This window comes from Entelurus aequoreus, linkage group LG06 (genome assembly GCF_033978785.1).
Source record: "Entelurus aequoreus isolate RoL-2023_Sb linkage group LG06, RoL_Eaeq_v1.1, whole genome shotgun sequence".
Taxonomy (NCBI): Eukaryota; Metazoa; Chordata; class Actinopteri; order Syngnathiformes; family Syngnathidae; genus Entelurus; species Entelurus aequoreus.
Genome location: NC_084736.1, coordinates 69,869,686 through 69,895,642, shown reverse-complemented (window position 1 = coordinate 69,895,642; position 25,957 = coordinate 69,869,686). Strand labels below are relative to the sequence as shown.

Here is a 25,957-nt window from a genome sequence, read left to right as displayed (position 1 = left end):
TTTTTTCAGGACAACCAGGCCCCTCCGGATCCTCCAGCTATCATGTGGCCTACTCTGTGAGACTAGGCAACAACTACCCCAGTCCTGGTGTGCCAATACCATTCCGCGAGACCATCTACAATGGACAAAACAGCTATGACACCAACAGTGGCAAATTTACATGCCCATATGCCGGGGTGTACGAATTCCAATTCCACTGTACCATCTATGACCACGCGGCCAGTGTAGACCTGTTGCGCAATGGAGAGTTGATCCTGCATTCATTCACTACCAGACAAGAGGGTTACATCACAGCCAGTGGAAGCACGTACCTCTCGCTGAGAGTAGGAGATGAGGTATGGCTTGTGGCCAACTACGGTGGCAGTGGTTTGACCAGAGACAGCTACTTCTCAGGGCATCTGATCTTTACTGAGTATTAGAGCTGTAGTCAAAACAAAGCACTCTTGTACAGTCCGGCAAAAATAAACATACACACCTCAATAAATACAGTTAGAGAACAATTGATCCACCATCACAAGTTGTTACAAAATAGGAATTATGTGACCATGTGGAATTTTCCATCGTTTTCCATGATTTTTAATGTGTGTTTTAATTGTAAGAGTGCACAAACGAAGAGCCGTGTAAACGATATAAATACAAACTACACTACCAGACTCCGGGAAAAAAATGGTATGAAGTTATCACTGCTTCATGTGATATCCATCCATCCATTTTCTATCGCTTATTCCCTTTGGGGTCGCGGGGGGCGCTGGAGCCTATCTCAGCTACAATCGGGTGGAAGGCGGTGTACACCCTGTGATATATTTTTTGTAATTAATACTGCTTTTTTAAATCTTTTTCTTGTCCTAGCCTTCACACTGTTTATTTAACCGTCATTAAGATATACTATTGGAGCTTCTTGAATAAAAGCAAACGTTTCCTGATTTCTTGTGAGTTTGATTAAATTGAAGATATACCAATAAAAAACACTGTACTCAAGCACACTTCATGGTGTGCCACTTACAGTGACAAAGATTTTTATTGATCTTTCAGTAAGATATGTACAAACCTCGTTTCCATATGAGTTGGGAAATTGTGTTAGATGTAAATATAAACGGAATACAATGATTTGCGAATCCTTTTCAACCCATATTCAATTGAATGCACTACAAAGACAAGATATTTGCTGTTCAAACTCATAAACTTTATTTTTTTTTGCAAATAATAATTAACTTAGAATTTCATGGCTGCAACATGTGCCAAAGTAGTTGGGAAAGGGCATGTTCACCACTGTGTTACATGGCCTTTCCTTTTAACAACACTTAGTAAACGTTTGGGAACTGAGGAGACACATTTTTTAAGCTTCTCAGGTGAAATTCTTCCCCATTCTTGCTTGATGTACAGCTTAAGTTGTTCAACAGTCCGGGGGTCTCCGTTGTGGTATTTTAGGCTTCATAATGCACCACACATTTTCAACGGGAGACAGGTCTGGACTACAGGCAGGCCAGTTTAGTACCCGCACTCTTTTACTATGAAGCCACGTTGATGTAACACGTGGCTTGGCATTGTCTTGCTGAAATAAGCAGGGGCGTCCATGGTAACGTTGCTTGGATGGCAACATATGTTGCTCCAAAACCTGTATGTACCTTTCAGCATTAATGGCGCCTTCACAGATGTGTAAGTTATCCATGCCTTGGGCACTAATACACCCCCATACCATCACAGATGCTGGCTTTTCAACTTTGCGCCTATAACAATCCGGATTGTTATTTTCCTTTTTTGTCCGGAGGACATGACGTCCACAGTTTCCAAAAACAATTTGAAATGTGGACTCGTCAGACCACAGAACACTTTTCCACTTTGTATCAGTCCATCTTAGATGAGCTCAGGCACAGCGAAGCCGACGGCGTTTCTGGGTGTTGTTGATAAACGGTTTTTGCCTTGCATAGGAGAGTTTTAACTTGCACTTACAGATGTAGTGACCAACTGTAGTTACTGACAGTGGGTTTCTGAAGTGTTCCTGAGCCCATGTGATGATATCCTTTACACACTGATGTCGCTTGTTGATGCAGTACAGCCTGAGGGATCGAAGGTCACAGGCTTAGCTGCTTACGTGCAGGGATTTCTCCAGATTTTCTGAACCCGTCATTTTTCATTCTATTGTTTTGTCAAAAATGATGAGGGGCAAGGGATAAAAAATGTATTATATATATATTTATTATGTATACTTGTTCATTTAATGTTAATATCTGCTTACTTTCTGTTTTAACATGTTCTATCTACACTTATGTTAAAACCTAATAAGCACTTATTTTGTTGTTGTTTGGATACTTTACATTAGTTGGTGATACTACACATTTTGGTATCAATCCAATACCAAGTAGTTACAGGATCATACACTGGTCATAATTAAAGTTCTCCTGTCTCCAGGGACGTATTTCCAGACTTTATAAACAATTAAAAAAAAAGACAAAAGATTTTGTGATAATAAAAAATATCGATGTAATCATTGTAGTATTGACTATATAGGGCTCTTGTAATTGGTATTGTTACATGTATAGAGCCGCACCCCGAAGTGCCAGCTTTCTGTTAGCGGTTAGCTATTGTATCCTTCTACAGTGTGTAGTGAAGCATGCTTAGCAATTCCTCGTCCTGCAGGGATGATACTTGTAGGAAACATACTTTATTTGTCGCTATGGAGGCGAGGATTAGTGATTTAGAAGTAGCTAAAACACTGCAGACTGCGGCTGAATGTTAGCCACTAGCTCGTTATGTTTTAAAGCACCTTCAGTGTTTATAGCTCCACATTTATCGTTTGTTTTTGAGCCAATATGCGTCCATTCTGCCTCTTATGTCTCCACCGCGTGTCTGCTTGTAAGTACTGCGTAGGTGTGCGGGGCCGAACATGCGCCTCTGCTCCAGCAATGTCACGACGTGATGACGGCACACAATAATGTCCGTAATAAAAAATAGTAACGGTATTTTTCAGAGGCAGTAAAGCACCGTTTTTAATTCATTAGTACCAGTACTTTATTAGTACCGGTATACAGTACAACCCTAAACCAAAGTAGTGTTGAAATCGTCTTTTTCTTTTGTTGTTTGTCAATGCATGGTGCAGCCATATGTGCGCGATATGTCTTATTTATTGCCCATTTTGGGGGTTTTCATTGTGTTTTACTTTGTACCTGTATATAGAAATGGCGCTGCTGTCTTTTATGTCGTTAATGTTTTTCGAGTTTGCCTTTTGTTTTATGTGTTTTTACCTTTTTTTTGTGGACTTGTTGTTGTATCTGCACTGCAGCCACATAATTTGCTCATTGTTTAATTAATAAAGTCTATCCTATCTTATCCTACACTGTGGTGTATAGGTGACATTTTTCATACCTCACTTAATAATGATGTGCCAATATCATAAAAAAAACCTTACAGTGCATCCGGAAAGTGTTCACAGCGCTTCACTTTTTCCAAATTTTTAACGTTACAACTAGAGATGTCCGATAACGGCTTATTTGCCGATATCCAATATTCCGATATTGTCCAACTCTTAATTATCGATTCTGATATCAACCGATACCGATATACACAGCCGTGGAATTATACATTATTATGCCTAATTTTGTTGTGATGCCCCGCTGGATGCATTAAACAATGTAACAAGGTTTTCCAAAATAAATCAACTCAAGTTATGGAAAAAAATGCCAACATGGCACTGCCATATTTATTATTGAAGTCACAAAGTGCATTTTTTTTTTTTTAACATGCCTCAAAACAGCAGCTAGGAATTTGGGTTATGCTCTCCCTGAGAGAGCATGAGGAGGTTGAGGTGGGCGGGGTTGAGTTGGGGGGAGGGTAGGGGGTAGGGGGGGTGTATATTGTAGCGCCCCGGAAGAGTTAGTGCTGCAAGGGGTTCTGGGTATTTGTTCTGTTGTGTTTATGTTCATAAACGCTCATGTTGGCAGCGACAGTGAAACGGCGTGGCGAAGTTGGTAGAGTGGCTGTGCCAGCAATCGGAGTGTTGCTGGTTACTGGGGTTCAATTCCCACCTTCTACCTTCCTAGTCACGTCCGTTGTGTCCTTGGGCAAGACACTTCATCCTTTGCCTCTGATGGCTGCTGGTTAGCGCCTTGCATGGCAGCTCCCGCCATCAGTGTGTGAATGTGTGTGTGAATGGGTAAATGTGGAAATACTGTCAAAGCACTTTGAGTACCTTGAAGGTAGGAAAGTGCTATACAAGTACAACCCATTTATCATTTATTTAACCTGGAGAGGCGTGATTGGGAAGAATGGCTGCCCGGATCTGAACCCGAGCGGTGTTTTGTTATTGGACTTTTGTGCCCGTCACAGATTGTCCATAACGAACACCATGTTCAAACATAAGGGTGTCCATATGTGCACTTGGCACCAGGACACCCTAGGCCGCAGTTCCATGATCGATTTTGTAGTGTAGTTGTGTCGTCGGATTTGCGGCCTCATGTTTTGGACACTCGGGTGAAGAGAGGGGCGGAGCTTTCTACCGATCACCACCTGGTGGTGAGTTGGCTGCGATGGTGGGGGAGGATGCCGGACAGACCTGGCAGGCCCAAACGCATTGTGAGGGTTTGCTGGGAACGTCTGGCAGAGTCTCCTGTCAGAGAGAGTTTCAATTCCCACCTCCGGAAGAACTTTGAACATGTCACGATGGAGGTGCTGGACATTGAGTCTGAATGGACCATGTTCCGCACCTCTATTGTCGAGGCGGCTGATTGGAGCTGTGGCCGCAAGGTAGTTGGTGCCTGTCGTGGCGGTAATCCTAGAACCCGTTGGTGGACACCGGCGGTGAGGGATGCCGTCAAGCTGAAGAAGGAGTCCTATCGGGTTCTTTTGGCTCATAGGACTCCTGAGGCAGCGGACAGGTACCGACAGGCCAAGCGGTGTGCGGCTTCAGCGGTCGCGGAGGCAAAAACTCGGACATGGGAGGAGTTCGGGGAAGCCATGAAAAACGACTTCCGGACGGCTTCGAAGCGATTCTGGACCACCATCCGCCGCCTCAGGAAGGGGAAGCAGTGCACTATCAACACCGTGTATGGTGAGGATGGTGTTCTGCTGACCTCGACTGCGGATGTTGTGGATCGGTGGAGGGAATACTTCGAAGAACTCCTCAATCCCACCAACACGTCTTCCTATGAGGAAGCAGTGCCTGGGGAATCTGTGGTGGGCTCTCCTATTTCTGGGGCTGAGGTTGCTGAGGTAGTTAAAAAGCTCCTCGGTGGCAAGGCCCCGGGGGTGGATGAGAACCGCCCGGAGTTCCTTAAGGCTCTGGATGCTGTGGGGCTGTCTTGGTTGACAAGACTCTGCAGCATCGCGTGGACATCGGGGGCGGTACCTCTGGATTGGCAGACCGGGGTGGTGGTTCCTCTCTTTAAGAAGGGGAACCGGAGGGTGTGTTCTAACTATCGTGGGATCACACTCCTCAGCCTTCCCGGTAAGGTCTATTCGGGTGTGCTGGAGAGGAGGCTACGCCGGATAGTCGAACCTCGGATTCAGGAGGAACAGTGTGGTTTTCGTCCTGGTCGTGGAAGTGTGGACCAGCTCTATACTCTCGGCAGGGTCCTTGAGGGTGCATGGGAGTTTGCCCAACCAGTCTACATGTGTTTTGTGGACTTGGAGAAGGCATTCGACCGTGTCCCTCGGGAAGTCCTGTGGGGAGTGCTCAGAGAGTATGGGGTATCGGACTGTCTGATTGTGGCGGTCCGCTCCCTGTATGATCAGTGCCAGAGTTTGGTCCGCATTGCCGGCAGTAAGTCGGACACGTTTCCAGTGAGGGTTGGACTCCGCCAAGGCTGCCCTTTGTCACAGATTCTGTTCATAACTTTTATGGACAGAATTTCTAGGCGCAGTCAAGGCGTTGAGGGGATCTGGTTTGATGGCTGCAGGATTAGGTCTCTGCTTTTTGCAGATGATGTGGTCCTGATGGCTTCATCTGGCCAGGATCTTCAGCTCTCGCTGGATCGGTTCGCAGCTGAGTGTGAAGCGACTGGGATGAGTATCAGCACCTCCAAGTCAGAGTCCATGGTTCTCGCCCGGAAAAGGGTGGAGTGCCATCTCCGGATTGGGGAGGAAACCCTGCCCCAAGTGGAGGAGTTCAAGTACCTTGGAGTCTTGTTCACGAGTGGGGGAGGAGTGGATCGTGAGACCGACAGGTGGATCGGTGCGGCGTCTTCAGTAATGCGGACGCTGTATCGATCCGTTGTGGTGAAGAAGGAGCTGAGCCGGAAGGCAAAGCTCTCAATTTACCGGTCGATCTACGTTCCCATCCTCACCTATGGTCATGAGCTTTGGGTTATGACCGAAAGGACAAGATCACGGGTACAAGAGGCCGAAATGAGTTTCCTCCGCCGGGTGGCGGGACTCTCCCTTAGAGATAGGGTGAGAAGCTCTGCCATCCGGGGGGAGCTCAAAGTAAAGCCGCTGCTCCTCCACCCTCGAGAGGAGCCAGTTGAGGTGGTTCGGGCATCTGGTCAGGATGCCACCCGAACGCCTCCCTAGGGAGGTGCTTAGGGCACGTCCGACCGGTAGGAGGCCACGGGGAAGACCCAGGACACGTTGGGAAGACTATGTCTCCCGGCTGGCCTGGGAACGCCTTGGGATCCCCCGGGAAGAGCTGGACGAAGTGGCTGGGGAGAGGGAAGTCTGGGTTTCCCTGCTTAGGCTGCTGCCCCCGCGACCCGACCTCGGATAAGCGGAAGAAGATGGATGGATGGTGTTTATGTTGTGTGACGGTGCGGATGTTCTCCCGAAATGGGTTTGTCATTCTTGTTTGGTGTGGGTTCACAGTGTGGCGCATATTTGTAACAGTGTTAAAGTTGTTTATACGACCACCCTCAGTGTGGCCGTATAAACAAGTATGCATGGCATTCACTTGTGTGTGTGAAAAGCTGTGAATATTATGTGATTGGGCCAGCACGCAAAGCCAGTGCCTTTAAGTCACGCCCCCAATATTGTTGTCTGTGTGGAATTCGGGAGAAATTCGGGAGAATGGTTGGCCCGGGAGATTTTCGGGAGGGGCACTGAAATTCAGGAGTCTCCCGGGAAAATCGGGAGGGTTGGCAAGTATGACTGGGAGACGCAACTGCTCTGTACTTCTCCCTACATCCGTGTACCACTCCGTACAGCTGCGTTTTAAAAAGCCATACATTTTACCTTTTGAAACCGATACCGATAATTTCCGATATTACATTTTAAAGCATTTGTCGCCCGATAATATCGGCAGTCTGATATTATCGGACATCTCTAATTACAACCTTTTTATTATACATATAATTTTTGTCCTCAAAATTCTACAGACAATAACCAATAAAGGCAATGTGAAAATATATTTGTTTTAATTTGTTTGCAAATGTATTCAAACAAAAAACTAAACAACCACATGTACATAAGTATTCACAGCATTTTCTCAATACTTTGTTGATGCACCTTTTGTAGAAATGACAGCCTCGAGTCTTTTTGAGTTCTATGCCACAAGCTTGGCACATTTATCTTTGGACAGTTACGTTCATTCCTCTGTGCAGCACCTCTCAAGCTCCGTCAGGTTGGATGAGAAGTGTTGTTTTTTTTTATCTAGGATGTCTCTGCACATTGCTGCATTCATTTTCCCCTCTATCCTGACTAGTCTCCCAGTTCCTGCTACTGAAAAACACCCCCACAACATGATGCTGCCACCATCATGCATCCCTGTGGGGATGGTATTGGCCTGGTGATGAGCGGTGCCTGGTTTCCTCCAAACATGACGCTTGGCATTCACGTCGAAGAGTTCAATCTTTGACTCATTAGACCAGAGAATTTTGTATCTCATGGTCTGAGAGTCTTTCAGGGGCATTTTACTGAAAAATGGCTTCCGCCGGGCCATTCTAACCTACAGGCCTGATTTCTGGATTGCTGCAAAGATTGTTGTCCTTCCGGAAGGCATGTGGGCTTTGTTGCTGTAAGAGAATACACACTATCTGTTTCGTCTTGTCACGAAAGTTTTTCCAGGAAGTTTATAACACATCACTTGATTTGCAACTATTGTTGTTTGCATAGATCATGTTTAAGATTTACAAAATAAACTATAACACATTACAGAGTTGGTGCATTTCTTAGTGACTCCCTTATACTAAAAAAATAAATAAATAAATAAATAATATATATATATATATATATATATATATATATATATATATATATATATATATATATATATATATATATATATATATATATATATATATATATATATATATATATATATATATATATATATATATATACATATATATATATATATATATATATATATATATAAAATAATAATAATAATTAAAATCTATAGGCCTCATGCAAAAAAAAATGAAGTCCTGATAAAAGTCAAGCCAATTAAAGTATTTAGTGGTTTAGTTATGAACATGCATACATGGTTAACGTTTTTGAACTTTCTTTGTTCAATGTGTACCAGTTTTCCATTTAAAAAAAATAACATAACAGTGTATTAGTATTTGTTACAGACAGGGCAGTTGGCACAGTGGCAGTGGCAGTGACAGTGGGGCGGTATAGCCTGTGCCAGCAACTTGAGGGTTCCAGGTTCGATCCCCGCTTCCGCCATCCTTGTCACTGCCGTTGTGTCCTTGAGTAAAACGCTTTACCCACCTGCTCCCAGTGCCACCCACACTGGTTTAAAGGTAACTTAGATATTGGGTTTGACTATGTAAAGTGCTTTGAGTCACGACAGAAAAGTGCTATATAAATATAATTCATTTCAGTTATAGATGAACAGTTTTAGATATAGCTGTTACGGTAAAGTAAACAAGGTGTTAGTAAATACATACAAACGTTTGTAAATAAAGGCTTAAAGGCCTACTGAAATGAAATCTTTTTATTTAAACGGGGATAGCAGATCCATTCTTTGTGTCATACTTGATCATTTCGCGATATTGCCATATTTTTGCTGAAAGGATTTAGTAGAGAACATCGACGATAAAGTTCGCAACTTTTGGTCGCTGATAAAAAAAGCCTTGCCTGTACCGGAAGTAGCGTGACGTCGCAGGTTGAAGGGCTCCTCACATTTCCCCATTGTTTACACCAGCAGCGAGAGCGATTCGGACCGAGAAAGCGACGATTACCCCATTAATTTGAGCCAGGATGAAAGATTCGTGGATGAGGAACGTGAGAGTGAAGGACTAGAGTGCAGTGCAGGACGCATCTTTTTTCGCTCTGACTGTAAGTTAGGTACAAGGTGGCTCATTGGATTCCACACTTTCTCCTTTTTCTATTGTGGATCACGGATTTGTATTTTAAACCACCTCGGATACTATATCCTCTTGAAAATGAGAGTCGAGAACGTGAAATGGACATTCACAGTGACTTTTATCTCCACGACAATACATCAGCGAAGGATAGACAGAAAATCAACAATACTATTAAACCATGAACATGTAACTACACGGTTAATGCTTTCCAGCCTGGCGAAGCTTAACAATGCTGTTGCTAACAACGCCATTGAAGCTAACTTAGCTACGGGAGCTCACAGAGCTATGCTAAAAACATTAGCTATCCACCTACGCCAGCCCTCATCTGCTCATCAACACCCGTGCTCACCTGCGTTCCAGCGATCGACGGAGCGACGAAGGACTTCACCCGATCATAGATGCGGTCGGCGGCTAGCGTCGGATAGCGCGTCTGCTATCCAAGTCAAAGTCCTCCTGGTTGTGTTGCTGCAGCCAGCCGCTAATACACCGATCCCACCTAAAGCTTTCTTCTGTGCAGTCTTCATTGTTCATTAAACAAATTGCGAAAGATTCACCAACACAGATGTCCAGAATACTGAGGAATTTTGTGATGAAAACTGAGCTTTTTGTATTGGATACAATGGTGTCCGAATACTTCCGTTCCAACGATTGACGTCACTCGCATACGTCATCATACATAGACGTTTTCAACCGGAAGTTTAGCGGGAAATTTAAAATTGCACTTTATAAGTTAACCCGGCCGTATTGGCATGTGTTGCAATGTTAAGATTTCATCATTGATATATAAACTATCAGACTGCGTGGTCGGTATTAGTGGGTTTCAGTAGGCCTTTAACATTGTTTGCTTTCAAATGATTTATAAACAAGTGGTATTTGTGTTTAAAATAAACAACAAATGTGTTGTATTTGTTTCTCTAACACATCTAAGAGTTAGACTTAGACTTCCTTTTATTGTCATTCAAATTTGAACTTTACAGTAGAACGACATTTCTTTGCATTAGCTCGTTGTAGTGCAAGATAAAAGAGCAATAAGGTGCAGATATAAATACATAGATTACTGTACAGATAAATATATTGCACTTATTCATATGCATCCACGTTTACGGATGTATGTTATATTGTCTTTATATTCCAGCGAGTTAATCCGTTTTTGGAAGATGCGTTCAAGAGTTTTATGGCCTGAGACTCTTGAACGCATCATCATAATAATAATAATGATAATCCCTAAATGACCGACAGTTCTGCGATCTACGTTTCATAATTTCAAAATTTCATAACTTGCATGTTGAAGTGGTTGAACAGGGACGCTACCCAAAGCGGAACTAGGAAGAACAAAAAAAAAAACAACAAAAAAACAATGCTCCAAATTCTTGGTGACGTTAAGTGTTTCCAGTGACGCTCCTTTATAAAGCGTCGAGCGACACCTGCTCTCCACACTTGCACGCATTAGTGCTCCGTGGCAGGTTCTCTTCGCTTTTTATGTTCATCTTTTTCATTTTTTTTATGAGAGTTTGTGGAATATAATCTTTTACTTTGCAAAATGTTTCGGCATTTATGCCTCTTGCTTGCAGTGCTTTGGCTGCAAGTGAATGCTCGTAAGTACAAACACGTTTTACTGTGTACATTTTACACTGCTTTACAGTATTCTCATGCCGAGCAATGTTCAATGACTGTGGACGTGGGTCCGCACCGAGTCCCCATCTTCATTGCAGGATGCTTTAGCAAATGTTTTATTTTATTTTTTATATATATCATTATTATAATATTTGCTTTTAGAACAAGTGAGCAGGGAGGAAATTCAAAGAGCTGTCAACGCTGCCATCACCAAAGTGGACTCTGCATATGAATATTCAAGACAAGAGTGAGTTTACACTTTTTTTTTTTTATTGTAGAAATAAATTAACCCGAGGACTAATAATCTATATGCTTATTTTTTTAAATAAATAAATCTCATTTATTGTAATTCTTTTCAAAATGTGTTGATATTATTATTATTATTATTAACTTTCCTAGCATTGCATCTTCAGAGAAGTGTCTGTAATATATATATATATATATATATATATATATATATATATATATATATATATATATATATATATATATATATATATATATATATATATATATATATATATATATATATATATATATATATATCAGTGATGAGGCACTGACTTCATCACAGTCAGATTTACAAACATATGAACCCTAAAGAATATCTTATTCACCATTTGATTGGCAGCAGTTAACGGGTTATGTTTAAAAGCTCATACCAGCATTCTTCCCTGCTTGGCACTCAGCATCAAGGGTTGGAATTGGGGGTTAAATCACCAAAAATTATTCCCAGGCGCGGCGCCGCTGCTGCCCACTGCTCCCCTCACCTCCCGGGGGGTGAACAAGGGGATGGGTCAAATGCAGAGGACACATTTCACCACACCTATAGTGTGTGTGTGCAGGGGCGGATTAAGAAATTTTGGCCCCCTGGGCCTGACATGGTCTTGGCCCCTCAACCCCCCGCGCGTGTGGGCGCACACACACGCACGCACTATGCAAGAAATACTGTATACTGTGAACAGACATGCACACTGTACTGTACAGAAGAGTGCACATACTGCACACACACTATTAGGTATACCACACAGACACTGACAAGCACAGGTTTCACACAGACACAGGGGGAGGGGATAAATGGCCTAAAAATAAACATTTTGGAAAATGATTACGCCCACTTCAGTGATGGTGCATTGGGTCATTTGAGAGATATTATGTATTGGAAGTTGGTAGCTATCATGAAATAAACCCCCCACCCCACCCAAAAAACTAAATCGGACATGATTTTTGCCCCCTTTTCCTCCCTTCTATCATTAAAAATAAAATAATATCTTAGGAAAACACTTTGGCATAACGGCAGCTGTGCAGCAAATTGAGGCTCAAAGTCTGTATCTATTTGTGGTTAAGCTTGAGGAGAAGGAGAAAGGTAAAATGATAACATGCATCGGAGAGCACCACAAAGAAAGGTGTAGGCCAGTTCATGGTACAAGGGCTGCATGCAGGTCAAGATAGCCCATTTCCAAGAATGCTATAGTGGCTGGACAGGCACTGGACATGTCCTGAACTCAGTGTCAGACGTGGCTGCCGAATACTTGGATGAAGTGAAGCAGCTGACAGATCTCATGCTGCCCCATCTGAAGACTGTCCTGGCCAGGCAGAGGATGGATGAGGAGACCTTCCCAATGGACCCTGTCAGTGAACAGGCTAGTAACATTGATGGCACCCCTGTGCACAACATTGGGATGGAGAGACAATGTGGCAAGGTGGACTACAAACTGAAGAAGTTGGGCACACTGAACGCAGTCAATAGGTCAATAATTTTACAGAAGAGCCAGGAGCTTCAGAGGTTTCAAGGCAGCAGCACAAGCAAAAAGGGAGGTTGAACTCAACTGGAGTAAATTCATGAAGGCAAAATTCGAGAGTAGGGCAGATGAGAAACAAGAGATGGCTCAAAGTAAGGAGACTAGACATGCTGGACACACTGAAATCTTTTGATGGCCCCTTCACGATAGTGGGGAAGTTGAAAAGTTCCTTGTGGATGAAAGTCTGCACAAGAATGCAAAGCTGCAGAGAATGAAGCTTGAGGTTCAGTTTGCCAGAGAAAGCACCAAGCTTCTGCCTAAAGTCAATCCTATCTTCACAATCCAGGTGACACTTCCCAGAAATGGCAAAAGTGCAATTCTCCAAGTCATAATGGATACTTAGAATTTTATGGTGGTGGTAAGTATTCATGAAAACAGGTAGCCTAACATTAGTGAATGGGTGAATTCTGGAAATAACCTAAAAATCTTACACAGTGCACCTTTAAGCAAGGGGTTTCTTTCGTGCTTTCAATTTTGCAAAATCATCCACCACATCATTGAAGTCCAACTCTCTTGTCAGCTCACTCTCAATTGCCATTAGAGATAATGCATTTAATCTTTTCTGAGTCATTCTTGTGCGCAGCTCATTTTTTACTCTTGACAAAAGAGAGAATGAGCGTTCTCCCTCACAGTTACTGACCGGTAGAGTGAGAAAAATCTGTAGCGCAATGTATGTATTAGGAAACGTAGGCTGTAGTCCAAAATGTATTATTGTTTTGAGCAGTCCTGAAGGGGTCCTCTCCTCATCAGTGTTGTTGAGCTGTATAAAAGATTTGAACTGTATAAGCTCCTGTCCAAGACTTTCATTGAGGTCAGATGGGTATGATTCAGTGAGAATCTTGGCCTTGTGAAGGACTGAAGCATTGGACTCTGTATCCAAAGAGAAAAGGACACTGAACAAATTGTTCAGATGTTTGTAGGCCTCCAGACGGTGATTAAGGCTTGAACTCAGTTGATCAATAGAGGCAATAAATGTCTCTATTTGAAACAGTTGCCTTCCCTCAAGCACAACATCTGGGGATGCTGATTCATCAGCAAACTTTTTACGTTTCCTCGTCCGTTCAGCCCTGTAAGATGGGGTGCCACCCAACATGTTTAAGGCTTTCTGCTCAAAATGATCAAATAGATCTCTTTGGGAGAGAACAAAGGTGCGCAGAGATTCCAGCAATCTAACTGCTGTACCAAGGTCCATGTCTGCTTTTTGAAGTTGCAGACTTGTGGCCTGAAATCTGGACAGAACAGTGTCCCAAAAGCCTGCCATGAAGGCCATCTCAAGTGAATCCAGCTTCCGCACTAGACTGTCAGCTTCAGTTCGTGTGTCTCGTTTCTCTGTGTCATCAGTGGAAATAACCTGTAGTGCTGCTTTTATTTTACTGTAGTTCTGCCACAGTGCTTTGGTAGATTCTGCACGGCAACTCCAACGCGTGTTGGATAAAGCTTTAAGTGTGAGATCTATGTTGGAATTGCCAAATACCCTGTCCCATCGGTGTGTGGATGCAGTTGTGAAGTTGTAAATAGACTGAATCAAGTCAAAATACTTAGAGACTTCATTTCCACATCTGTCAATGCTGTTGACTCCCACCAAATTCAAAGAGTGAGCTGCACATGGAATATAGTGTATTAATGGGTTGCTTTTCTTTAAGTGAGCCTGCAACCCATTATACCTCCCTGACATGTTGCTGGCATTATCATAAGCCTGCCCCCTGCAATTTGACAGCTCTAACCCTAGATTTTCCAACACAGACATGACACAGTTAGCCAAACTTTCACCTGTATGGCTAGTAATGGGCTCAAAACCCACAAAGCGTTCAACAACACTGCCCTCTTTGCTAACAAAACGGAATATGAATGTCAATTGGTCCACATGAGATAAATCTGGGGTTGAATCCACAATGATAGAGTAGTATTTGCTTGCTTGCAGTTCATCTGCTATAGCCTGTTTGGTTTTTGCACCCATCAATTCAATGAATTCCTCACAAATGGTGGAGGACAGATATGAGGTATTACCTCGACCCATCTGCCCAAACTTTCTGATGTGATCCTTTAGAAAGGGATCAAATTCAGCCAGGACCTCCAGAATACCAAGGTAGTTCCCATTGAGAGGAGACCCTAACGATTCATTTTTACCCCTAAATGCAAGGCCCCTTTCTGCAAGGAATTTAATGACTGCAACAACTCTTTGTAACACCTGCCTCCAATAGCTGCTCTCTGCCTGAAACTGTTTGAACAGGTCTGCATCAACTGTGGCACCTTTGGCGCGGTTCAAGACTGCTTGCATGCAGGTTATGTGCTCAGCACTTCGCTCATGTTCACCAAATCTTTCTGAGTGTTTCCAATCACAATAGCCTGTCACAAAAGAATGCGTTTTTGGGGAAAACAGTTTGCATGCAAAGCAGTAAACATTACCAGTAGAGGGAGAGTACATCAGCCACTCTCTTTGTACTCGTTGTCCATTGGGCAAGTGTGAAGTAAAATGTTCATTGTTTAGGCATCGGGTTTTGCCTCCTAGCCCACTGTTCCTCACAGAAGCTGGATAATGGCTGTGACGGTTGTGAAATGATTTTGCACCTCTTTGAATAAGAACTTCCTTCATTGACTCAGTGAGGGTCTCAGCCCATTTAGCGGGATCACTAGGTAGAGTTGTCACTGTAGATGGTGTTGAAGAAAGATTCAGCTCATTTTCTATGCTGTCCAGAGGTGCAGTGACCTCACATTCATCCGAGCAACTGGCTACTGCTGAATTGGTTGAATCATAAGCATCAGAAGCATTTGGTTCAGTGTCTACACTTGTAGTGGTCTCAGGATCTTGGGAGCTACATGCTAGCTCAGGTGCATTGCTAACCTTAGCTGAATTTGCAGTAGCATTTATAGAATTGCTTTCAGCAGATGTCTTTGTACTGAAGAAGCTGGAGATATTTGGAACACTCTCAAGTAAAACTGATTCCTTTTTTTTCTTTTCTTGCTGAATTTTTTTTCTAGCTCCTCCACTTAAACGTTTATGATCCATATTTCCCTTCTTTCTTTGCACATTGGCTCTTTGCCTATCACAACAGATAAACCAACTATGTGTGTGTGTGTGTGTGTGTGTGTGTGTGTGTGTGTGTGTGTGTGTGTGTGTGTGTGAGTTTGTTTGTGTGTTTATGATCGGTGCTGCTTCCTTCAAGTGTGTGAGGTGATTTAGAAAACTAGCAACCCAGCATCAACACTCCAAAGCAGAGAATAACAGCTTACTAGCATAGACAATTGAGAGCAGAGAATCAACTGATTCGTCTGATAGACAGCAGGAGAGCAGAGTGGTCAGTGATGATCGAATCAAGAAAATGTCTAAATGGCAAGGGAACAGACTGATTTGTACTGAGGAGAAAGAGAGAGAGAGCCAATTACAGTGAAATATATTCCAAAAGAGCCAAGTGACTAGCTGAAGGCAGGGACAAATGCCTTGGAGTGACCAACAAGAGTGCAAAGTACCAAATGGCAAAATGTGGAAAGACCAACAGGCAGATCTGCTTTTACCTCTTATCTTCACAACCAAAAAGTTGCTAAATGATGTTTTCAGTCGCTAGCCAGGTATGGCCAAAAGACGCGAAATCTAGCGGCAAAGTCGGTCAATCACACTGACAGTGAAACAAATATTTTGAAAAGATAATAATTGTACACCTTTGTGCACTTTAGTCTTCTATCTAAATATTTTCACAAAGGACACCAAGGCAGCTTGCTAGCTATGATGGGAGCAACAATGTCTGATAGACAGCAGGAGAGCAGAGTGGTCAGTGATGATCCAATCAAGAAAATGTCTAAATGGCAAGGGAACAGACTGATTTGTACTGAGGAGAAAGAGAGAGCCAAGTACAGTTAAATATATTCCAGAGCCAAGTGACTAACTGAAGGCAAAGACAACAGCCAGATACCTTAGCAGAGACCAACAAGAATTCAAAGTACCTAATAGCAAGATGGCGAGACCAACACAATAAATTGTATTAGGATTTAATTTATTAACGTTAATCTTAACAGCCAAAAAGTTGCTGAATAATGTTTGTAGTCGCTAGCCAGGTATGCCCAAAACAAGAGTCGCTAAACCTAGCAGCAAAGTTGCTTAATTGCAACACACTCTAGGATTCAGGGGAATTAAGGATAATAAAGATATTAATTGTACAACTTTTTGTACTTTTTTTCTAGTTTTTTGAGTCGCCAGCCATGTATGGCCAAAAGTCGCTAATTGAATGCCAACGTTGCTTAATCGCCAACACACTGGGACTCACTGAAGGACTGACTGAATAAAAAAGATAATTAAGATAATTGTGTACTTTTCTCTTCTGATATTTTCTCTAAGGACCCCAAGCTATCTGCAAGCAGCAATAATGTCTGACAGACAGGAGAGCAGAGTGGTCAGTGATGAATGGCAAGGGAACAGGCTGATTTGTACTGAGGAGAAAGAGAGAGAGAGAGCCAATTACAGTGAAATATATTCCAAAAGAGCCAAGTGACTAGCTGAAGGCAGGGACAAATGCCTTGGAGTGACCAAGAAGAGTGCAAAGTACCAAATGGCAAAATGTGGGAAGACCAACAGGAAGATCTGCTTTTACCACTTATCTTCACAACCAAAAAGTCGCTAAATGATGTTTTTAGTCGCTAGCCAGGTATGGCCAAAAGACGCGAAATCTAGCGGCAAAGTCGGTCAATCACACAGTGAAACAAATAATTTTAAAAAGATAGTAATCGTACAATGTCTTGTACTTTTGTCTTCTTTCTTAATATTTCTCAAAGGACACCAAAATGTCGCTATCTGCAGGCAGCTTGCTAGCTATGATGGCAGCAACAATGTACCTTAGAGTGACTGACCAACAAGAGCTCAAAGTACCTAATGGCAAAATGTGGAGAGACAGACACAATAAATTGCATTAAGATGAAGAGAACTGTTGCTATTATTAATCTTAACATCAACCAGAAAGTCGCTAAATGTCACCAGCCAGGTATGGCCAAAAGTCGCTTAATTGGCCACACACAGTAACAGAGAAACTAACAAAAAAAAGATCATAAAGATAATAGTTGTACAACTGTGTGTACTTTTGTCTTCTTTCTAAATATTTTCCCAAAGGACACCAAAATGTTGCTATCTGCAGGCGGGAGCGTGCCTATGTTCCCCGGGTCCTATGTTCCCCGGGTCCTATGTTCCCCGGTTGTTCCTGGGTCTTTGTATGCGACCGGGGAACTTAGGACCCTTTTTTCCTATGTTCCCTGCATTGTATCTGGCGAAATTGCGAAATTGTGCCCTGACCAAAACCATCCCTAAACCTAACCTGTCACAGGGCGTTGTGGAGCACTTTTTTTTGGCGAAATTGTGCCCTGACCAAAACTATCCCTAAACCTAACCTGTCACAGGGCGTTGTGGAGCACTTTTTTGGCGAAATTGTGCCCTGACCAAAACCATCCCTAAACCTAACCTGTCACAGGGCGTGCGGCAGCAGATAGAGCAACTCAAACGCGAACTTCCTTCCTTCTACAACTTAAACGCGTCTCTGTCATGCGTGTCTGCGTGCGTCTTACTTAGTCGCGCATTGGAAGCAGCGGGGAACATAGAACCCTTTTCTGGAAAAAGTGTTGTACGTTCCCCGCAGCGGGGAACATAGAACCCTTTTTTTTAAAAAGGGTCCTTAGTTCCCCGGTAGAGGGGAACATAGGACCCGGGTAACATAGGGACGGGGAACATAGGGATGACCCGCTGCAGGCAGCTTGCTAGCTATGATGGCAGCAACGATGTCTGCCAGACAGGAGAGAGTGGTCAGTGACGATCGAATCGAGAAAATGACAAAATGGGTCAAAGACCAAAAAGTTATTAACTGACAGCAGTGACAAATGTCAGACTGTAAACTTTCTCGAAAGAAAAGGACAAAATGGGAAGATGCTGATAATAACAGCAAAATGGAAAATATAAGAATTTCCAAGTAATGCTCAACTCAAGTGTGTGTGTGTGTGTGTGTGCGCGCGTTAAACTTCTTGTTGAATGATTTCAAATTATCTCTGAGTCTGAACTGAGGGAAAGGAAACCAAATTTTGAGCAGTCTCTCACGAGTTCAAAATACCAAATGAGGAGATTCTAAAAGAACAGACCGGTTTATGAAAGACTTGATGGGGGAGGGGCACAGCTAAGAATACTTGAGTGAGATTCTGTGATCCAAATTCGAGATAGAGCTTTTTGATAATGATAATTTGTCAGAGTAAGGTTGTGTAATCAAAATTTGAGAATGAGCTTTGTCAATCAATCAAGAATATTTGCATTAAGTTCTGTGATCAAAATTCAGAAACAACCTTTAATAATTGATAAAGAATATGTGAGTGAGGTTGTGTGATCCATCCAATTTGAGAATTAGCTTTGATAATAATGATTGAGAGCCTCTGGCCCTCTGTGGATCATGGCCGCGGGGCCAATTTTGCCTGGCCCCTTGGGGCCTCTGTGGGTCGTGGCCGCGGGGCCAAGTTGGCCTGGCCCCTTGGGGCCTCTGACCCTCTATGGATCGGGGCCAAGTTGGCCTGACCCCTCGGGGCCTCTGGCCCTCTATGGATCATGGCCGCGGGGCCAAGTTGGCCTGACCCCTTAGGACCTCAGGCCCTCTGTGGGTCGCGGCCGCGGGGCCAAGTTGACCTGGCCCCTTGGGGCCTCTTACCCTCTATGGATCGTGGCCGCGGGGCCAAGTTGACCTGGCCCCTTGGGGCCTCTGGCCTTCTGTGGCTCGCGGCCGCGGGGCCAAGTTGGCCTGGCCCTTTGGGGCCTCTGGCCTTCTGTGGATCGTGGCCGCGGGGCCAAGTTGACCTGGCCCCCTGGGGCCTCTGACCCTCTATGGATCGTGGCCGCGGGGCCAAGTTGGCCTGGCCCCTTGGGGCCTCTGACCGTCTATGGATCATGGCCGCGGGGCCATGTTGGCCTGGCCCCTTGGGGCCTCTGGCCCTCTGTGGGTCGCGGCCGCGGGGCCAAGTTGACCTGGCCCCTTGGGGCCTCTTACCCTCTATGGATCATGGCCGCGGGGCCAAGTTGGCCTGGCCCCTTGGGGCTTAAGATTATTATTTTTGCAAAAGTAGTTTTGCTTGGGTCGCGGCCGCGGGGCCAAGTTGGCCTGGCCCCTTGGGGCCTCTGGCCCCCTGGGCCTGGGCCCGGTAGGCCCGGTCATTAATCCACCTATGTGTGTGTGACAATCATCGGTACTTTAACTTAACTTTAACTTAACTTTAACTTTACCAACTGTAGCACACAAAAAAGCACATTTAATTAAAAAAACGTTATTATGGTCTTACCTTTACTTATAAATGAAGTCCATGCGCCGCTGTTGTGCTGGATAATGCACACCCGCCGTAGAATGCACCCCCTGACGGGAGTGTTATATCAACTAAAGCCCACACTTAAAGTTCCCACGTGCAAGATTCAATCTATTTAAAAAAGTTATTTAATAAGAAGCCAAAAAGTGCAAAAATAATAATATTCGTGTTGGAGGAGTTGTGAATGACTGAAATATGAAATCCGTGCTGCAGTCTGCAGGTGTACCTAATGTTGTGGCCCAGAAGATGGTGTCCCTGCTCTTCAAAATCCCCTGAAAAGCAGGGACACCTGGAAAACAAGCTTTTAGCGATGAAATAGCCTCTGTGTTTTTCCTAACCTAACGTATATATATATATATATATATATATATATATATATATATATATATACATATATATATATATATATATATATATATATATATATATATATATATATATATATATATTTAAAAATTTTTATTTATTTATTTTTTTGAAATTTTTGAATTTTTTATTTTTTTTTTAATTTTTATTTTTTTCTAGATCATCCGTAACAATACTGCTGTGCACCAGAGCAACTAGTAAAAACTCAAAACAAACAGCAGTACAATAAGAAGTGATTAAATAAGTAATTAAAAACAAATGTTACCAGCAGGGCCACCCTTGGCTAATTTGGGGTTCTCTGCAGAATTTTTTTTGTTATTTGTTCACACTTTTTCCATTAATGTGAAACATTTTTTCTACTTTTTTACTTAAAAAAAATAAAAATGCCATACATCGTTTGTGCTAAAACAAATTCATGGGAAATACATTGTTCCCCCGTTATTTCTTTTAGTGCAAAATAACAATTTCAACGTCATTAAAACATTACATTTATAGACCTCGCTACCTCAAACGGAATTTGAAACTTGTAGCTTCTGCCTTGCCAAACTAGCACTAATGCTGTGCGCCACAGGAGCTACTGGAAGAACGAGGGGAAATCTGCCTTTATATTCTTCTCAGTTACGAAGCAGGAAGGGGCTAGGAATCAATTTATAGTGAAAGTTCTTATGAAGGGCCCAAATTGCGTGTTCTGCGTACAGGGTGGAGCGGCCCTAATTACGTGTCAATGAAAACAATTTAATTCCATAAAATCCTCATATCACTGTGTCAAAAAGCAAATTGTATACTCTTTGGCAAATAAAAGTGTTTTAAGATAGCTTTAATATAATTATTTGAATGTGTGCAGAGGTAGACTGTTCCATTGATTTGACAAAACAGTTTGTTAAACTATTATATTTTAGCTCTTGAAGTTGATGTCTTTAGAATGTTCTGGTTAAGTGTTCAGACTTGCATTGTCAATTGGCACCGGTTGATATCCCGACAGGTGTCTTGAGCGTGTCAAACGGAACTCAGCCAGACCTCAGGATGTGTTGCGCGTGCTCAAGCAGCCTATGGGAGTCACCCGTGAGATAGCCCGATCTTCTGATTACATGAACAATGCACTGGATATTATCAAAAGATCGGCGGAAAGACGTCAGAGACGTTCGCTCAACGCAACCGGTGAGTGGGAGTACAACACCAAGTATCAATATGACCCTGTCAATGGTACCCTGTTAATCACTGGTGATTTGTGTGTGTTGTCAGATCTGCTGTCTGAGGAGGATTTGGAGTTTCTTTCAGATCTGACAGGCTGCTCACCTCGACAGCGCGACCCCTCTTGCAGGACAACACCCAACGTTGACGTCTTTCGTACCATAACCGGCGTCTGCAACAACGAGTAATATCTCTCTTCCGGGCTGTTTTCCCCTTCCCAAGTTTTGGTTTTTCGTAATTAATTAGTTAATCCCACTTGCCTGCAGGCATAAGCCCCGATTGGGAGCCTCAAACATTCCATTTGCACGCTTCCTGCCTGCTGAGTACCAGGATGGACTCACTGTGCCTCGGGGGTTTGAGCCTGAGAAGCTCAACGGCTTCGTTCTTCCTATGGTATTCCATCATTAATTTTAGCTTAGATTGAGGTCATCTATGTGAAATTTTGAGTTAAATAATATCCTCCATCAGGTCCGAGAGGTGTCCAATCGTGTTCTGACCACACCAATCGCTAATGTGGTGAACGACGAGGAATTTACTCACCTCTTGACCTCCTTTGGACAGTGGATGGACCACGACCTGACTCTCACACCTCATTCTCCGGTCATCCGTTCGTTCAGTAACGGCATTGACTGTGACGAGAGCTGCGAGCGCACCGAACCTTGCTTCCCCATCAAGGTCGTTGTCTCAACATTGTCCTCCAAAAAGACAACATCACAAACACATCCTCACAAACCCACACAATGTCCTCTGAACAGATTCCCAAGAATGGTCCACGTTTCGGCTCCCAGGAGTGCATCGCCTTCTTCCGCTCAAGTACCACGTGTGGGACTGGCCCCACAGGCTCCATCTTTGGCGCAGCCAACGTGCGGCAACAGTTGAACGGCCTCACATCATATATTGACGCGAATCAGGTGTACGGCTCAGAAGATGCCAAAGCTAAGGCTCTACGCAACCTTGACACGGATGAGGGTTTGCTGAGGGTCAATACAGAGTTCACTGACGAAGGCCGAGAATTGCTGCCCTTCACCACTATGGGAGCCAACTTGTGTGCAACCCGAGCCCGGATCACCAACGACCCCGACGCCCAGGAAGTGCTTTGCTTTCTATCAGGTGAGTGACAGGTGTGTTGATTGCAACAGAATCCATCTGACTTCATGTTAACTTTGAAGGTGATGAACGCACCAATGAGAACATTTTTTTGACCTCACTACACACGCTCTTCTTGCGGGAGCACAACCGGCTGGCTCGAGCCCTGCGACAACTAAATCCGAAGTGGAATGGAGAGAGAATCTACCAAGAAGCACGCAAAATCAATGGAGCATATTTACAGGTGAGAACGAGACTCAGCCGCATGAATAATTATCAAGTGCAAATGAATATTGTTGTTGTCTTCCAGATTATCACATTCAGAGACTTCTTAAAGCACATCGTCGGTCCAGAAGTAATATCCAAGAAGCTGTCCACCTACCCCGGCTATGATAAGACCGTGGACCCTACTGCCGCCAATGCATTCGGAGCAGCTGCCTTTCGCTTTGGCCACTCTATGATTCAACCCTTCGTATTCCGGCTTGACGGTAGTTACGAGGAACACCCGGTGTTCCCCTCTCCATTGCTGCACACAGCCTTGAACACACCATGGAGGGTTGTTTTTGAAGGTAGGGCCACTTCTGTAGCTGTTTTACCCTACCCTGCGTAACACACTTCAATCATTTCAGGTGGTATAGACCTTATCTTGAGGGGGCAACTGGGTCGGCCGGCTAAGTTGAATGTCCAGGAGGCCGTCATTACGGATGAACTGAGAGACATGCTGTTTAAATTCTCCTTTGAGTTTGCACTTGATCTGGCCGCTCTCAATATGCAGCGTGGCCGAGACCATGGCATTCCAGGTATTCATTTATTCTTTTTGCACACAGTGCATCGTCTTCAGAGGGTTTTTCATCTTTACCCTTTCTCAGGATACAACAAATGGCGTAAGTTCTGTGGTCTGTCACAACCTCAAAATGAGACAGAGTTGGCTAAAGTGCTGAAAAACGACGACTTGGCCAAGAAGCTGATAGAGCTGTATGGCACGCCTGAAAACATCGATCTATGGCTCGGAGGAATAGTAGAACCTCTTGTGTCCGGAGGAAGAGTTGGTCCCCTGTTTGCCTGCCTGATTGGAACTCAGTTCAGCAAGGTTCGCGAGGGAGACAGGTATGAAAAATGTTTAGGCTGCTCTCTCTTACAAACTCAGTATTGATATCCAATGTTGTTTTTAGATTTTGGTGGGAGAACGAAGGAGTATTCACCAAGGCTCAGAGAGCCGCTTTGTTGGCAACGTCACTTTCCCGCATCGTCTGTGACAACACTGGTGTGATTGAAGTTCCAAAAAATCCCTTCCTGTTCCGGCCACGAGGTTCCGGTTACACCAAATGTGCTGACATCCCTTCACTGGACCTCACTCAATGGCAGGAGGACGGTGAGTCCGACCACTGAAATCTATTGGACGAAATTAATGTTAATGGCTTTGTGTTTTGGAATGACTGACTTCCTTATTCTGTGTTATAGAACATGGATTTTTCCCTAAACCAGGTATGTAAAGCACAGCACTACCTTTTTTAACATACACTTTTAATCAAATTATGAGATTACTTGGAACGATTTACATTATGTTTTGCCAGTTTGATATACTGTACGTATATAAAATACTAATTTCCGCATCAACTTTCTTTTTTGTTACAGAACCGACTCCTTACCCACCAGGTAAATCCAACAATTTTTGGGGGATTCTAAAATATATTCTTACATCTAACAATAACAGTGCTAATATTTGTATTTTGAAATACTAATTTAATTTCCCATCTTTAATTTACGTGCTGTGTAGGCTATTCAACTACTACTACTACTACCCCTTACCCACCAGGTATATCCAACCTATTTTGGGGTTTCTAAAATCTATTCTTACATCTAACAATAACAGTGCTAATATTTGTATTTTGAAATACTAATTTCATTTCCCATCTTTAATTTACATGTTATATAGGCTATTCAACTAATACTACTACTACCCCTTACCCACCAGGTAAATCCAACTTATTTTGGGGGTTCTGAAATGTATTTTAACATCTAACAATAAATGTTGCAAATATTTGTATTTTGAAATACTTGTTTGATTTTCAATCTTTATTTGTTGTGTTTAATAGGCGATTCAAACACGACTACCCCCTCCACACCAGGTAAATCCAACTTTTTCTGAAATCTGTTCATATAACACACAATATATTGTGCGAATACTTTTGTTTCATACTTGGTTTGGGTGTCTCAATCCGATAGTGATTTTGGATATCTACCCGATATCAGCAAACAACTAAAACAATGGGATGGTATCGGCTTGCATCTTAAAACTCAGATACAAGCAGTCTTGCAACATAAACAAGCTCAAATAATTATAGTTGCATGTTACTTACACATAAAAAGTCTCCAAAGCAGAAGCGTCTCAGAAAGTATCCAGTGACAAAGGTGTCCGCGTCATTCACCTTACTGTGTCATGTGCCTAATATAGTGAATTGTTGTGACTAATAGGTGTCGCAAAAACAAATTTATACTCCACCTCAAAAGCAAACATCTGTCCTAAGGTTAGTGTTGTTTTATACCTGCCATTGTTCTCTGAGTAACTTTAATGCCATTGTCATTCTAACATTCCACAGTATAAAATTATAGAAGTGTGTAGGATAGACGCTAGCCCAGTGATTCTCCAACCGTGGTTCATCTAGTGGTACGCCAAAGAACCACTTAATTATGTGCAGAATAACCTTGTTTGATTTATTATTTAAGTACGGTGTTTTATTTTCCTATGTACTCAAACACAGTGTTACTGTTCGAACTGTGTGTAATGTTACAGTGGCCAAAATGATTTAATACACTTGTCAAATGAAACTTTTGCTGTGTTTTTAATGAATACTTGGGCCTATTACGCTACTGTATTTTAATGTTGGTCATTATGGTGGTACTTGGAGATCCAACTGGTTTCTGAGACGGTATTTGGTGAAAAAAGTTTGAGAACCACTGCTCTAGCTTATTCAAAAGTCTAGTTATTTACTTTTAGCATTTTGTAGTGTGGAATGGTAGAAAAGGCTTGATCAAGTGACATTACTCAAAGAACAATGGTCGGTATTTAAAACAGTGACCGATTTACTATGTACAATGATTCGGGCTGATATCATATCGGATTATTGTTGATATCGGCCAATACACAAGGTTCCAATATCGTATTGGGAGTGACAAATATATTTTGAGACACACCTAGTAGTCTAGTACTTGGGTATGGAAATAACCTCCTGGTTCTCCACTTAATACATTTCAGAAGCCCCCAAACCCTATGGACACCCTGGACCTCCTGGACCTCCTGGAGCCCCAGGGCCACAGGGTAAGTCAGACACAACAATACCACTGATATCA

The 25,957-nt window shown here is 43.1% G+C and overlaps 1 protein-coding gene across 6 annotated transcripts in view; it reads left to right on the top strand.

The window, feature by feature from the left end:
* LOC133652530 (eosinophil peroxidase-like) overlaps positions 1-25,957 on the top strand; it is a 33,660-nt gene that overhangs the window by 6,666 nt on the left and 1,037 nt on the right. The window contains exons 1-18 of one of the 6 annotated variants that reach the window (XM_062051376.1): positions 10,686-10,834; positions 11,016-11,100; positions 21,312-21,487; positions 21,572-21,704; positions 21,787-21,913; positions 21,989-22,195; positions 22,276-22,630; positions 22,690-22,850; positions 22,917-23,175; positions 23,236-23,406; positions 23,476-23,713; positions 23,779-23,978; positions 24,068-24,091; positions 24,242-24,262; positions 24,384-24,422; positions 24,543-24,581; positions 24,703-24,735; positions 25,863-25,925. In XM_062051376.1, the coding sequence (XP_061907360.1) occupies positions 10,780-10,834; positions 11,016-11,100; positions 21,312-21,487; positions 21,572-21,704; positions 21,787-21,913; positions 21,989-22,195; positions 22,276-22,630; positions 22,690-22,850; positions 22,917-23,175; positions 23,236-23,406; positions 23,476-23,713; positions 23,779-23,978; positions 24,068-24,091; positions 24,242-24,262; positions 24,384-24,422; positions 24,543-24,581; positions 24,703-24,735; positions 25,863-25,925 (2,386 nt within the window). In that variant the 5' untranslated portion in view covers positions 10,686-10,779. Of the gene's footprint in view, positions 1-9; positions 924-10,685; positions 10,835-11,015; positions 11,101-21,311; positions 21,488-21,571; positions 21,705-21,786; positions 21,914-21,988; positions 22,196-22,275; positions 22,631-22,689; positions 22,851-22,916; positions 23,176-23,235; positions 23,407-23,475; positions 23,714-23,778; positions 23,979-24,067; positions 24,092-24,241; positions 24,263-24,383; positions 24,423-24,542; positions 24,582-24,702; positions 24,736-25,862; positions 25,926-25,957 lie in introns of those variants that run through there. The other 5 variants (XM_062051377.1, XM_062051378.1, XM_062051374.1 and 2 more) reach the window with 5 other exon arrangements.